Source organism: Oncorhynchus mykiss, chromosome 13 (assembly GCF_013265735.2).
Source record: "Oncorhynchus mykiss isolate Arlee chromosome 13, USDA_OmykA_1.1, whole genome shotgun sequence".
Taxonomy (NCBI): domain Eukaryota; kingdom Metazoa; phylum Chordata; class Actinopteri; order Salmoniformes; family Salmonidae; genus Oncorhynchus; species Oncorhynchus mykiss.
The window spans coordinates 14,056,720-14,072,393 of NC_048577.1; the positions used below are offsets into that span (position 1 = coordinate 14,056,720).

Genomic DNA, 15,674 nt, shown 5'->3' on the forward strand with positions numbered 1-15,674 from the left:
CTGTGGTTGTTGGGTGCCATGGCAACACATTACATATGACGGGGAGTCTTCCTCTGTTGGGGTTTTTGTTAACAATCATAAATGTCACCCACGGGGACTGACACACGTCTCAGTCAGCACAGTTCAGTAGAGCGCCACACTCCACACACACCTGCACTTGAACATGGTCAGCTTGGTTAACATGGGTGGCAACAAGTGGGTGTTCCTTTGGGTGGCGTTGCATTTTTTGGTTTCCTAATTCAAATTCTAATGCTAGGCACCTACTGCTAATCCCATGTTGCATGCGCTTTACAGTAGCACAGTACCACACGTTACGTGGCAGGCATTTTCAGGGACGCTCTGTATTGGATGCGTACAGCGCTTCGAAGGCGTGTTAGATTCAGTCAAATACATACTGCGTAGTGACAAGGTGTAGTAGGATCTCGCTTTGTCATCTTCATCATCATCTGTCCATTGTTCTTTCCCCTCATTGTTGAAATGATCTGGTGCCCTCCCTCTCTGTTACTGCCAGTTAGCTGTCTCAGGAATCTCATTAAGCACACATTTAACTCCGCACGTTGCTGCCCTCCCTCTCTCTCTGTCTCATTTATAGACCAGTATTTATTTATTTCCTGGACTAGAATTGTTTCGGAGGCAGGCAGAGAGTTGCCATGGAGATGGCGGCCGCAGCCGCGGCAACTAACACCCCAGAAAGGAGAGCGAGCAGAGAGAGAGAGAGCGAGAGAGAGGAAGCGAGGGTGGTAGGTCACGGGTGGGGGAGAATGATTTGAGTTTATCTGGCAGTGGCACGCACTTGTCGACACACATAGTACATACTGATACTTATTCACACAAGCACTTTACACATTATGACTCTCTCTCTCTCTACTCTCGCTCTCCCTCTTACTCTCTACTCTCTCTCTCCCTCTTACTCTCTACTCTACTCTCTATCCCTCCCTCTTACTCTCTACTCTACTCTCTCTCTCCCTCTTACTCTATACTCTCTACTCTCTCTCTCCCTCTTACTCTATACTCTCTACTCTCTCTCTCCCTCTTACTCTCTACTCTCTACTCTCTCTCCCTCCCTCTCTCTCTCCTCTCTCTCTCCCTCTTTCTCTCTACTGTCTTTCTATTCTCTCTCTCCTCTCTTACAACTCCCTACTCTCCTCTTTCTCTCTCTCCTCTTTCTCTCTCTTTCTATTCTCTCTCTCGCTCTTTCTCTCTCTCTTCTTTCTCTCCTCTCTCCTTCACCACTCTCTACTCTACTCTCTCTCGCTCCCTCTCTCCCTCTACTCTCTCGCTCCCTCTTTCTCTCTACTCTTTCTACTCTCTCTTTCTCTCTATTTCTCTCTCTCTCTCTCTCTCTCTCTCTCTTACTCTCTCTCTCACTATCTCTCTCTCTCTCTCTCTCTCTCTCTCTCTCTCTCTCTCTCTCTCTCTCTCCTTTCTCCCTCTCTCTGTCAGAAGTGAGTGTTACAGACTCTCAAAGTGGATGAGCTGTGCTACGGTAGCTTAACTTGTTGTTAACTGACTTGCCTAGTTAAATGCAGGTCAAAAAAACTGACCAAGCAACATAAAGAACATTAACATACAATAACTCAGGTTCTCAAATTCAATGCCTTCATGTCTTCTGTGCATTTGTGTGTGTTTCTGCAACCATGTTATCATTTCCACTGTGTACATTAGGGTTTGCAGTTGATTTAGAACCGGAAATTTTAGTCAAATGTATGAATGTTACTGTAGTGTGAAACCTCAATGTGTCATGCAGTATATTAGAGTGTTTAGCGGGCAACACTTTACATCCAGTTACTCTTATAGCAGTCAGTCAAGTCATTGTTTTTGTTTGAGTTCAGCTTTACGACATTCTTTAACCCGTGTTGTAATGGTGTAGTAACTGTAGTAACATTGTTTCCTGGCAGGTATCTGATGAACGTGACGTTCGAGGGACGCAACCTGTCGTTCAGTGAGGATGGATACCAGATGCATCCCAAACTGGTCATCACCCTGCTAGACAAGCAGAGACGCTGGGACAAGGTGAGTATCTCTCGTCTTCCTCTCCTTCTCTTTCTATGTCTCTCTCTCTCTCATTCCCTCCCTTTCTCTGGTTTCTTTCTTTGATTTCTCTCTATCTTTTTCTTCCTCTCTCCCTCTCTCTCTTTCTCATTCTCTTTTCTCTTTTCTCTTTCTTTCTCTTTCTCTCGCTCTGTTTATTTCTCTTTTTCTTCCTCCTTCTCTCTCTTTCTCTCTCTTTATTTGTGTTTTATTTGTCGCTGATTATTTATGATTATGCACACCACCCAATCCTTCGTCCCTCCTCTCTCTCTCTCTTCACTCCCCTCTCTCTTCCCTTCTCCCATCCCCAGGTGGGTAAGTGGGAGAACAGCTCCCTGTCCATGAAGTACCACGTGTGGCCCAGGTTTGAGCTGTTCTCCGATGGGGAGGCCCGGGAGGACGACCACCTGTCCATCGTGACGCTGGAGGAGGCTCCCTTTGTCATCGTGGAGGACGTGGACCCCCTCAGTGGCACCTGCATGAGGAACACAGTGCCGTGCAGGAAACAGCTTAAAATACTGTAAGACAACTAGGATCCACCTTAACCAAATACACAACCCTATACTGTATTCCCTCTCTCCTATTGATCATATATTGAGTGCTGATGACAAATTCAACTACAGTCTTTTATACCATTACCTCCTTCATGAAACAACTCAAAATACTGTGAAAACTATAGACCTATATCACTATCACAGGTGGCCGGTGGCACCTTAATTGGGGAGAACAGGCTCATAGTCATGGCTGGAACGGAATCAATGCAATGGTTTCAAACACATCAAACACATGGTTTCCAAGTGTTTGATACCATTCCATTCACTTCATTCCAGGCATTATTATGAGCTGTCCTCCCCTCACCAGCCTCCTGTGATCAGTATTGAATATAGACGTCAATGTTTAGGTTGTCATACCTGTAGCTCAAAATCCTATGAGAACCACAGACCAATATCTCTATTAAAAACAGAGCAATATCTCTATTAAAACAGAGCAATATCTCTATTAAAACAGACCAATATCTCTATTAAAAACAGACCAATATCTCTATTAAAACAGAGCAATATCTCTATTAAAACAGAGTAATATCTCTATTAAAACAGAGCAATATCTCTATTAAAACAGACCAATATCTCTATTAAAACAGAGCAATATCTCTATTAAAAACAGACCAATATCTCTATTAAAACAGACCAATATCTCTATTAAAACAGACCAATATCTCTATTAAAAACAGACCAATATCTCTATTAAAACAGAGCAATATCTCTATTAAAACAGAGTAATATCTCTATTAAAACAGAGCAATATCTCTATTAAAACAGACCAATATCTCTATTAAAACAGAGCAATATCTCTATTAAAAACAGACCAATATCTCTATTAAAACAGACCAATATCTCTATTAAAACAGACCAATATCTCTATTAAAAACAGACCAATATCTCTATTAAAACAGACCAATATCTCTATTAAAAACAGACCAATATCTCTATTAAAACAGACCAATATCTCTATTAAAAACAGACCAATATCTCTATTAAAACAGACCAATATCTCTATTAAAAACAGACCAATATCTCTATTAAAACAGACCAATATCTCTATTAAAAACAGACCAATATCTCTATTAAAACAGACCAATATCTCTATTAAAAACAGACCAATATCTGGATTAAAAACAGACCAATATCTGGATTAGTACCAGACCAATATCTCTATTAAAACAGACCAATATCTCTATTAAAAACAGACCAACATCTGGATTAAAAACAGACCAATATCTCTATTAAAACAGACCAATATCTCTATTAAAAACAAACCAATATCTCTATTAAAAACAGACCAATATCTCTATTAAAAACAAACCAATATCTCTATTAAAAACAGACCAATATCTCTATTAATAACAAACCAATATCTCTATTAAAAACAGACCAATATCTGGATTAAAAACAGAGCTCAAATTCTACTTTTAGGGCAGAAAATGTCTAGGACCTTCATGGCATCTATAAAATGGAAGCATCCGGTTTTAGGGGAAAAGCAGAAAAGAGGCAAAGCCTGAACATGATGCTTCCGGTCATCCATCGACCCCACTCAGGTGTTTATTTTACGCCTGCTACATTAGGTTAATAAGCCCTTAAGCATCATAATACCTGTGACCCAACTTAATCAGCTTCTGTAATTTATTGTTTTTATTCACATAACAGATACATGAAGTGATACTAAGGGTATACCTTAATGAATGAATTAAGGGTATGTTAACCTTTGTTATGTTTACTCTATATATCACATGCTGGAGGCTTTGTACTGTATGTCCTGTCTGTCTTGTATTTATTTTTCTCTGCTGTCCATATCTCTCTGTCCCCCTCCCATTTCCATGCCCATACTTTTCTATCATCCTCTCTCAATCTATTTGTCTTCTGATAACCCCCATCCCTTCCCTCCCTCTTCCTATATCTGGACTATTTTACTTTTCTCGTCCACATTTTGTTCAAGCTTCACTACACTTACCCTTCTTCAGTTTCTCCACTTCACCTTGCCCTCCCACAATGGATTCCCCTCATTGCCCTCCTTTTTCTCTCACTCCTTTTCTTTCACTCCATTTCTCTCTCTCTGCTGGCCTATCTAAATTCCCTGGAGTTCCTGCCTCTCGTTCCTTGCCCTTTCCTCTTTTTATTATTGACATTTCATCCTCTTCTCACCTCTCCTGTCAACCTCACCATCACTGTTTATTTATTGTTTCTCCCCCTCTCACCTGACCATCCTGTACCTGTCCCCCCTTCTCTTCTGGTCATCCTGTACTTGTCCCCCCTCTCTTCTGATCATCCTGTACTTGTTCCCCTCTCTTCTGAACATGCTGTACCTGTCCCCCCTTCTCTTCTGATCATCCTGTACTTGTCCCCCCTCTCTTCTGATCATCCTGTACCTGTCTCCCTCTCTTCTGATCATCCTGTACCTGTCCCCCTCTCTTCTGATCATCCTGTACTTGTCCCCCCTCTCTTCTGATCATCCTGTACTTGTCCCCCCTTTCTTTTGATCATCCTGTACCTGTCCCCCATCTCTTCTGATAATCCTGTACCTGTCCCCCCTCTCTTCTGATCATCCTGTACCTGTCCCCCTCTCTTCTGATCATCCTGTACCTGTCCCCCTCTCTTCTGATCATCCTGTACTTGTCCCCCCTCTCTTCTGATCATCCTGTACCTGTCCCCCTCTCTTCTACCTCTCTTTGATTGGCCCCAATTATTTTTGCCCTTTGACCCACCTGGTCATTGATTTCTTCCTGTGCCCCATTATCATTTTTCTCTCTCTCTCCCTTTCTTATCTTTCCTCTCTTTCTCTTTCTCTTCCTCTCTCTCTTATCCTCCTATTTCTCTCTCTGTGTCTCACTCTACCTCTCTTTTTTTCTGTCGTTCTCCCTCTCCCTCCCTCTCTCTCTTATCCTCCTCCTTCTGTTTCAATTTCAATTTTCTATTTAAGGGTCTTTATTGTGGGAAACATATGTTAACATTTCCAAAGCAACTGAAATAGATAATAAACAAAAGTGAAATAAACAATAAAAACAATAACAGTACACATTACACTCACAAAAGTTCAAAAAGAATGAAGACATTTCAAATGTCATATTATATTATATTATATGCAGTGTTGTAACTATGTGCAAAATAGTTAAAGTACAAAAGGGAAAATAAATAAGAAAATCTCTCTCTCAGCAACCAGACAGTACCTGGCCAGTACACCAAGCGCTGCTGTAAAGGATTCTGCATCGACATCCTGAAGAAGATCGCCAAGCAGGTCAAGTTCACCTATGACCTCTACCTGGTCACCAACGGAAAGCACGGCAAGAAGATCAACGGCACCTGGAATGGAATGGTCGGGGAGGTGGGAGTTTGTCCGTTCTTTCTCACTGACTCTCTTTGGCCCTTTTTTTCTTCTCATTTTTTTCTCTTTTGGCGTTCTGACTCGTTTCTCCTTATTTCCAGATCTGGGTTCGATTAGTATTTGAAATGTGTTCAAATACTTTGACTGTTTGATTGATTGAGCCTGCCTGAAGTACTAGGAGGGCGGGGTTTGCACGTGTGGGACTATTCTATTGCTTCTATCGCGCCAGACAAGCTCGATTGAGTGCAGCACAAAGTCATTTGACAGAAGATGAATACTATTTGAACCCAGCAGGTCTGATTTGACTGCCTCTATATCCTAGCCTGCGGGGGGCTTTGATCCGCTCATTTCAAGTCTGGGAGAGAAGAGGAGAGGAGGCTCTTCATCAGACTCAGAGAGGGAGAGTTAGCAGTGGGAAGAGCCTCGGGGAAAGCCCTTACCTCGCCGGCATTAATTCCCATATTAAATCACATAGCACGTGTTAGATACAGCAATGTACTGCATCCTCTATGAAAGGATGTCCAAGTTAAACGACCGCGGGTGGGACGAAGAAACGAGTAGCCTTGCCTGACTACTGATCAACGTTGTGTTTTTATATCAGGGACAGAGATGCTGAGGAATGGATTCATCTGGCATTATAAAACCTTTGACTGGATTCTGTAGTAAAACGACAGGGAGACGTGTCAACGTAGGCACACCCGGCTTATGCAAATGCACAGGCATGCAAGTGCTCATCATCTAAGCACGCAGCTAATGATTTCATTTAGATAGGAGAGCAGGAGGGAGCCAAAGATAAATGAGGGAGAGAAATGGCCACAAACTAATGAAAAACATCAGGAGGAGGAGGGAGAGAAGAGGGAATAATTCATGCTCACTCTGCTATGTGTTTACCCTGTTAACACAGCCTGTTGTGGCCCACTTTTATACACTGCCCAAGGCCTCAGGTATTAACAGCTAAATATACCTGTAGAGACTTAGAGGAGGGATGGGAGTGAGTGAGTGGAGGGAGGGATTAGGAAATAGGGGAGAGAGCAGGGGAGGGAAAGGTTTGTGGAAAGAACAGAGCTATTTCCATCTGTATTAGTCATTCACTATACAGTGTAGTAACCCAGTTTCCTTCTCCTTCATTATTTTTCGCAGTCACGTTTCGTATCAGATCTAAAATGGTAGTGTATGTGAAGGGAAAAGGTGACCTCTCACTGATATACAGTAGTCTACAGTTGTAGTATAAAGTAGTAACCCAGTTTCCTGCTCCTTCGCTGTTTCTCTCGGTCCTGTTTTGTATCAGATCAGAAAATGACCTCCCGTTGACCTTGTCTCTCTCATTGACTCAGGTGGAGCAGAAGAAGGCCCACATGGCCGTGGGGTCGCTCACCATCAACGCGGAGAGGTCTGAGGTCATTGACTTCTCCGTGCCCTTCATCGAGACGGGGATCAGTGTCCTGGTCTCCCGTAGCAACGGCACTGTCTCCCCCTCCGCCTTCCTTGGTGAGAATCAGAGTACCACTGGCACCTGGTGTTGATGGAGATGCTTCACATCCATATGTCGTGACTTGACTTTAACATTATTCCGAAGACTGTTATTTATCTAATTAGCTAAATATGTTTAATTGTTACCCAATTAAATTATTCATGTAACAATTAACTCATTAGGGTCTGGGGCACCATGAGAGCGGTTCTTTAAAGAGTTACCATCTCCCGAATTAAACTCTAATAAGGTCTTTACCTATCACATATATAAACAGTCAACTTATTAATCACAACCTCGTATCATATCATCATTTTGAACAGTCGTAACCTTCCCTTTGCATCTGCAAAACCCCGAGCCTTACTTATGATGTAGTATTACACAAATTGGTTGAATTATTTATTTTCTAGCTAATTAAATGGGAACACATGATAAAAAATACACACTCTGTGTCACGGCCGTTGAAAGAAGAAGACCAAGGCGCAGCGTGGTGAGCGTACATTTTCTTTTTATTAGAAAAGACGCCATAAACAAAGTCAACTTCCCACAAAGACAGGTGGAAAAAGGGCTATAGAAATTCAAATAATCGAACATAGAATACCCACCCCAAATCACACCCTGACCAAACCAAATAGAGACATAAAAAGAAAACCTGAACCTATAGGGGACGGTCTGGGTGGGCATCTATCCGCGGTGGCGGCTCAGGTGCGGGACGCAGACCCCACTCCACCACTGGCTCACCCCACTGGCCGACCCCGGACTGGGAACCCTCATAGCGGGCCCCGGACTGGGGACCCACACACACACACACACAGACATGGTAAATAACCACACACACACACACACAGACACAGACACAGACATGGTAAATAAGCACACACAGACACAGACACACACATTATAAATAAGCACACACACACACAGACACAGACACACACATGATAAATAAGCACACGCACACAGACACAGACACACACATGATAAATAAGCACACACACACAAACACAGACACACACATGATAAATAAGCACACACACACAGACACAGACACACACGATAAATAAGCACACACACACAGACACAGACACACACACGATAAATAAGCACACACACACAGACACACACATGATAAATAAGCACACACACACACACACACAGACACAGACACAGACGCAGACATGATAAATAAGCACACACACACAGACACAGACACAGACACAGCCATGATAAATAAGCACAGACACACAGACACAGACACAGACATGATAAATAAGCACACACACACAGACACACAGACACAGACACAGACATGATAAATAAGCACACACACACACACAGACATGATAAATAAGCACACACACACAGACACAGACATCGTAAATAAGCACACGCTCACACACACAGAAATACCATTACCTACTTGGTCATTGATGAATTTGTTTAATTTACCAGCCTTTGTCTCCCTCCCTCCCCTCTCCCTTCCTTCCTTCCTTCCTTCCTTCCTTCCTTCCTTCCTTCCTTCCTTCCTTCCTTCCTTCCTTCCTTCCTTCCTTCCTTTCTCTCTCTCTCTCTCTCTCTTTTTATATATCTCTTTTTTATTTATTTTTATATATCTCTTTCTTTATTTCTCTCCCTCTCTCTCTCCCTCTTTCTCTCCCTTTCTATCTTCTTCTCTCAGAGCCGTTCAGTGCGGACGTGTGGGTGATGATGTTTGTGATGCTGCTACTCGTGTCCGCGATTGCTGTGTTTGTGTTTGAGTACTTCAGCCCGGTCGGCTACAACCGCTGCCTGGCAGACGGACGAGGTGAGAGAGAGGATACACACACACACACACACACACACACACACACACACACACACACACACACACACACACACACACACACTCGCACACAAACGCAAACAAACACAGAGAAAGAGCGAGAGAGAGAACTTGCCAATTGAACACCTTTCTCTTCCCCTCTATCACCAGCCAGGTAGCAGGCAGCCAAGGTTGAGAAATGAAACACATTGAAACATTTCCACTCAATATAAGGAGGACACCTCAGTCACTCCAGCCACACTCTTTAAATGAAACACATATAGGCTGTGCCCCAAATGGCACCCAATTCCCTATGTAATGCACTTTTTCCAGGGCTCAAAGGTCAAAAGTAGTGCACTATGTAGGGAATTGGGTGCCATTTGGGACACAACCATCTAGTCATCAGGACACAGCCATCTAGTCATCAGGACACAGCCATCTAGTCATCAGGACGAACAATACAATAATAGCTGTTCTTAGATGGAGCTGTAGATTAAAATGAAAACTATCTAACATCATCATCTTTGCACAATAACAGAATGCCTTGGGCATCATTAAGCACTAGCAACAAGTCTCCCTGTACCTAAAGATATCATGTTGTTTCCCAATACACCGACTGGGGCTTGATCCTGGGTCTCCTGTACGACACAAGATGGTGTTAACCCGCCGAGCTAAAGACTAGGCATTGGCTTGGGGAGGTAACGCAGGTCTTCAGGTCTCAGGGAAGGTTACTCTTCACATCAAACACCACCATTACCATTCCGTTAAACATTTTCCACAGGTCCATTGTGTTGAAAACGAACACAGAAAAACAAAAGTTGTGACAGAATGTTTATGACACTACCCACAGAATTGAATCATGTTCCCAACACCTCAAAACACAAAATCAACGGTTCCGTTTCCACGGCAGCAGCGGGATTCTATTTTACACGGCGCTTCTCTTCTTCACACCCTCTCTGGCTTCATATACAATGCAGAGGAATGCATTAACATTCCACCACTCCAGCCCACTCAAGATAACATCATAGGAGTTTTATATCCACCCTTCTTTTTGGGTTGTTGCTTTATATTGGTGACAGGGGGATAAGTGTGTAGTGATGAGCCAGGCAGGGCAGGGTAATGGTGGGTTATCTACACTGTCTGTTGCTGCTGTATAATGTACTACAATTCACTGTAACCACTGTAGAAAACAGAGAGGGAGAGAGCGATAGGAAGAGAGAGAGCGGGATAGAGAGAGAGAGAGAGAGATGTTGGTTCCTCTGCTGTTTACGCGCCCACGGTATCATGAGTTAATGACTTCCAATACAGGTTATGTAAGCCGTGTTAAGCGCACATGCACACACAAACACACACGCACATGCACACACAAACACACATGCACACACAAACACACATGCACACGCACACACCGTGTTGTGTTGTATTGCTTGTTGCTGCAGCTGTAGCATAATTGTAGCCTTTTGGACACCCATCCACCCCCACCTTCACCCTCCTTCACCCTCCTTCTCTCACTCTCTCTTGCACTCTCTCTTTCTCCCTCTCTATCTCTACCCTTCTCTCGCTCCCACCTCCACACTCTCTCTCTCCCTCTACTCTCTCCCCCTCTCTCTCTCTCTCCATCCTCCACTCTCTCTCTCTCTCTCCCTCTCTCTCTCTCTCTCTCTCTCTCTCTCTCTCTCTCTCTCTCTCTCTCTCTCCCTCTCTCTCTCTCCCTCTCTCTCTCTCTCCCTCTCTGTCCCTCTCTGTCCCTCTCTGTCCCCCTCTCTCTCTCTCTCTCTCTCTCTCTCTCTCTCTCTCTCCCTCTTTCTGTCCCTCTCTGTCCCTCTCTGTCTCTCTGTCCCTCTCTGTCCCTCTCTGTCTCTCTCTGTCCCTCTCTCTCCCTCTCTGTCCCTATCTGTCTCTCTCTGTCCCTCTCTGCCTCTCTGTCCCTCTCTCCAAGCACCCTATGGATGTGGATGCAGACAGCCAGCCAGGGCGTCAGTTCTGATTCTGCTACAGTGGAGCCTGGTATAGCAGGAGCCAACTGGCTTTACGTCCCAATACTTCCCAACAGGATTTCTCTCCTCTCCTTTTGTTCATGATCATTGGCAGGCAGAAGGACAAGTGTCCACCATGTTGCTTTCACCTATAACATAACCTACCTCAGATCATTGTCCCCATAACAAAAAGCCAACATCAGGACTATTAAATGAAGTGCTTTTTTAATTGGGAGCATAGCCACCAAACCAATCAACTCCCTTCTCCGTCTTTCCCTCCCTCTCTATCGACTTCCTCTCCACATCCATCTTTTCTTCCCCCAGAGCCCGGTGGCCCCTCCTTCACCATCGGCAAGGCCATCTGGCTGCTGTGGGGCCTGGTTTTCAACAACTCTGTTCCCGTCCAGAACCCTAAAGGCACCACCAGTAAGATCATGGTGTCGGTGTGGGCCTTCTTCGCTGTCATCTTCCTGGCCTCCTACACTGCCAACCTGGCTGCCTTCATGATCCAGGAGGAGTATGTGGATCAGGTGTCGGGCCTCAGTGACAATAAGGTGTGTGTGTGCGTGTGTGTGTGTGTGTGTGCCTTCACCCGCCTGTATGTGCCCAGCGTTGCATATGTTTTCCAAGCAGATTCATTTCCGGTCAGTCCAGAAGCATAATGTATTAGGAGCATTTGATGGAACCCGATGCCTTGTCCAGCTCACCACACCAACCCCTGCTATTTTCTCTCTTTCTCTCTTCTCTTCCGGAACCCCCCCCCCCCCCCCCCCCCCACACAGTTCCAAAAACCCAACGCCTTCTCCCCGCCATTCCGTTTCGGAACGGTGCCCAACGGAAGCACGGAACGGAACATCCGCAACAATTACCCGGAGATGCACCAGTATATGACCAGCTTCCATCAGAAGAACGTGAACGAGGCCCTGGCAAGCCTCAAGGGAGGGTGAGAGAAGGAGAGGGAGGGAAAGAGGGAGGGAGAAGAGGGGAGGATGGGTGGAGGGTTAGGGAGAGGAGAGAGAGAGGGATGGAGGGGAGGGGAGGGAGGGAGGGTCAGGGAGAGGGAGGGATGGAGGGAGAATGGGTGAGAGAGAGGAGAGAGGGATGGATGGAGGGAGGGAGGGCCAGGGAGAGGGGGGGATGGAGGGAGAACAGGTGAGAGAGAGGAGAGAGGGATGGATGGAGGGGAGGGAGGGAGGGAGTGAGGGTGGGTGGAAAGCTAGCAGAGCTGCTGCTGTTGCTTGCTGCTGCCTGCCACTGCTCCTTAGCTCAGAATAGCAGCAAGCAACAGCCTGGCGGTGGTTGGTGGAGGCTGAGAGCTGATCTGATGTGATGGTCTCCTCCCTTCTTCCTTTCCAAGAATTAAGAATGCAGAGTGCAGGTTAGAACACTAGAGCTTCATATAGCCATCTGTGGGTTTCTCTTATTTTGGCTTGGTTGGGAGGGAGCTGGTTGAACTGCTAGCTAGCCATTGGTATTGTAAAATGGTTTGTCTGCAGGGGTGTGTATCACTAACATGCTGTAGCCATGGGGAGTTGATGAGTTGTGGGTTTGTCACCTAAACCTGTCATAGGTCACTTACTTAGTATAAACGTAACATGTAAATTGCTGGTCCCATGTTTCATGAGCTGAAATAAAAGATCCCAGAGATGTTCCGTACGCACAAAAAGCTTATTTCTCTCAAATTTTGTGCACAAATTTGTTTACATCCCTGTTAGTGAGCATTTCTCCTTTGCCAAGATAATCCATCCACCTGACAGATGTGGCATATCAAGAAGCTGATTAAACAGCATGATCATTACACAGGTGCATCTTGTGCTGGGCACAATAAAAAGCCACTCTAAAATCTGCAGTTTTGTCACACAACACAATTGCACAGATGTTTCAAGTTTCAAGGGAACGTACAATTGGCATGCCGACAGCAGGAATGTCCAGGAATGCGGTTGCCAGATAATTAAATGTTCATTTCTCTACCATAAGCCACTTCCAACGACATTTTTCGAGAATTTGGCAGTACATCCAACTGGCCTCACAACGGCAGACCCTGTGTATGACGCTATGTGGGCGAGCAGTTTGCTGATGTACACGTTGTGAACAGAGTGCCCCATGGTTGCGGTGGGAACATGGTATGGACAATGAACACAGTTGCATTTTATCAATGGCAATTTGAATGCACAGAAATATCGTGAAGAGATCCTGAGGCCCATTGTGAGGCCCATTTTTTATATATATATATCTGTGACCAACAGATGCATATCTGTATTCCTAGTCATGTGAAATCCATAGATTAGGGACTAATTTATTTATTTTAATTTACTGATTTCCTCATATGAACTGTAACTTGTTGCATGTTGCGTTTATATTTTTGTTCAGTATATCTCTCATTACTAGGCCCTGCAGTTTTTTCCAGACCATGCGACCTCACCAGGAAAACTCCAGGCCCATGTACAGGCTATAACCAGGGCCTGGAGTTTTACTGGTTCAGTCTTACGATCAGGAAAAAACTCCTAACCCTGAAAATAACCAATATCTACAATTACTAACACTTTGCCTGACCAGTACAGACCACTAACTATCCTCCACTATCTCCCTCCCTACTCCTGCTCAGTAAATTGGATGCCTTCATCTACGATGCTGCTGTGTTGAACTACATGGCCGGGAGGGACGAGGGCTGTAAACTGGTGACCATCGGCAGCGGGAAGGTGTTTGCCACCACCGGTTACGGCATCGCCATCCAGAAGGACTCTGGCTGGAAGAGAGCAGTGGACCTGGCCATCCTCATGCTGTTCGGCGATGGTAAAGCTTCAGCTGACATGCGATCGTAGTCCGGCAGTAGAGTAGAATATTGAATAGTCATTTATTAGTCCATCTGCAGAGACAGAAATTCTTCATCTGCTCCCTCTTCCCCTCCCACTTCCCAAGACAACACACAAACACACAACACACACATTTTGGATAGGAGCACAGCTTCAGCCGACCACAAAGCAGCACCCCTGCAGCTACACGCAAGTGCCTTGCTCAAGTGCACAACGGCAGGAGATGGTACATGGGATCTGAAACCAGCTTCCTTCTGGTTTGTAGTTCATCTCCCACTTGCATTGTCGAATCCCAGGATTGGAACACAGGATGCTGGATACCACAGTCTTAATTACACTGCTGAGTTCCATTGGCCTAGATGTATTATATATAGTACTCCTCAACGTGTTCTATCTAGACACTATGGTCCACAGTATGTATAGTAGAAACACTGAGTGGTCTTGACAAGATACCTGGATGATCACCTCACCGCCTTCAGAGAAACGTTCCATACACTGAGTGTACAAAACATTAGGAACACCTGCTCTTTCCATGACATAGACTGAGCCGGTGAATCCAGGTGAAAGCTAAGATCTCTTATTGATGTCACTTGTTAAATCCACTTCAGGCAGTGTAGATGAAGGGTCAGGTTAAATAAGGATTTTTAAGCCTTAAGACAATTGAGACATACAGTGGGGCAAAAAAGTATTTAGTCAGCCACCAATTGTGCAAGTTCTCCCACTTAAAAAGATGAGAGAGGCCTGTAATTTTCATCATAGGTACTCTTCAACTATGACAGACAAAATGAGAAAAAAAATCCAGAAAATCACATTGTAGGATTTTTAATGAATTTATTTGCAAATTATGGTGGAAAATAAGTATTTGGTCACCTACAAACAAGCAAGATTTCTGGCTCTCACAGACCTGTAACTTCTTATTTAAGAGGCTCCTCTGTCCTCCACTTGTTACCTGTATTAATGGCATCTGTTTGAACTTGTTATCAGTATAAAAGACACCTGTCCACAACCTCAAACAGTCACACTCCAAACTCCACTATGGCCAAGACCAAAGAGCTGTAAAAGGACACCAGAAATAAAATTGTAGACCTGCACCAGGCTGGGAAGACTGAATCTGCAATAGGTAAGCAGCTTGGTTTGAAGAAATCAACTGTGGGAGCAATTATTAGGAAATGGAAGACATACAAGACCACTGATAATCTCCCTCGATCTGGGGCTCCACGCAAGATCTCACCCCGTGGGGTCAAAATGATCACAAGAACGGTGAGCAAAAATACCAGAACCACACGGGGGGACCTAGTGAATGACCTGCAGAGAGCTGGGACCAAAGTAACAAAGCCTACCATCAGTAACACACTACACCGCCAGGGACTCAAATCCTGCGGTGCCAGATGTGTACCCCTGCTTAAGCCCGTACATGTCCAGGCCCGTCTGAAGTTTGCTAGAGAGCATTTGGATGATCCAGAAGAAGATTGGGAGAATGTCATATGGTCAGATGAAACCAAAATATAACTTTTTGGTAAAAACTCAACTCGTCGTGTTTGGAGGACAAAGAATGCTGAGTTGCATCCAAAGAACACCATACCTACTGTGAAGCATGGGGGTGGAAACATCATGCTTTGGGGCTGTTTTTCTGCAAAGGGACCAGGACGACTGATCCGTGTAAAGGAAAGAATGAATGGGGCCATGTATCGTGAGACTTTGAGTTGAAA

The 15,674-nt window shown here is 44.7% G+C and overlaps 1 protein-coding gene across 1 annotated transcript in view; it reads left to right on the forward strand.

Moving 5' to 3' along the window:
* The window catches only part of LOC110485710 (glutamate receptor ionotropic, NMDA 2B), a 126,740-nt gene that overhangs the window by 94,019 nt on the left and 17,047 nt on the right, over positions 1 to 15,674 (forward strand). Inside the window, exons 7-14 of the mRNA XM_036940350.1 lie at positions 1,899 to 2,013; positions 2,343 to 2,551; positions 5,739 to 5,907; positions 7,242 to 7,395; positions 9,054 to 9,179; positions 11,477 to 11,706; positions 11,935 to 12,095; positions 13,758 to 13,945. Coding sequence (XP_036796245.1) covers positions 1,899 to 2,013; positions 2,343 to 2,551; positions 5,739 to 5,907; positions 7,242 to 7,395; positions 9,054 to 9,179; positions 11,477 to 11,706; positions 11,935 to 12,095; positions 13,758 to 13,945 — 1,352 coding nt within the window. The remainder of the gene's footprint in view (positions 1 to 1,898; positions 2,014 to 2,342; positions 2,552 to 5,738; positions 5,908 to 7,241; positions 7,396 to 9,053; positions 9,180 to 11,476; positions 11,707 to 11,934; positions 12,096 to 13,757; positions 13,946 to 15,674) is intronic.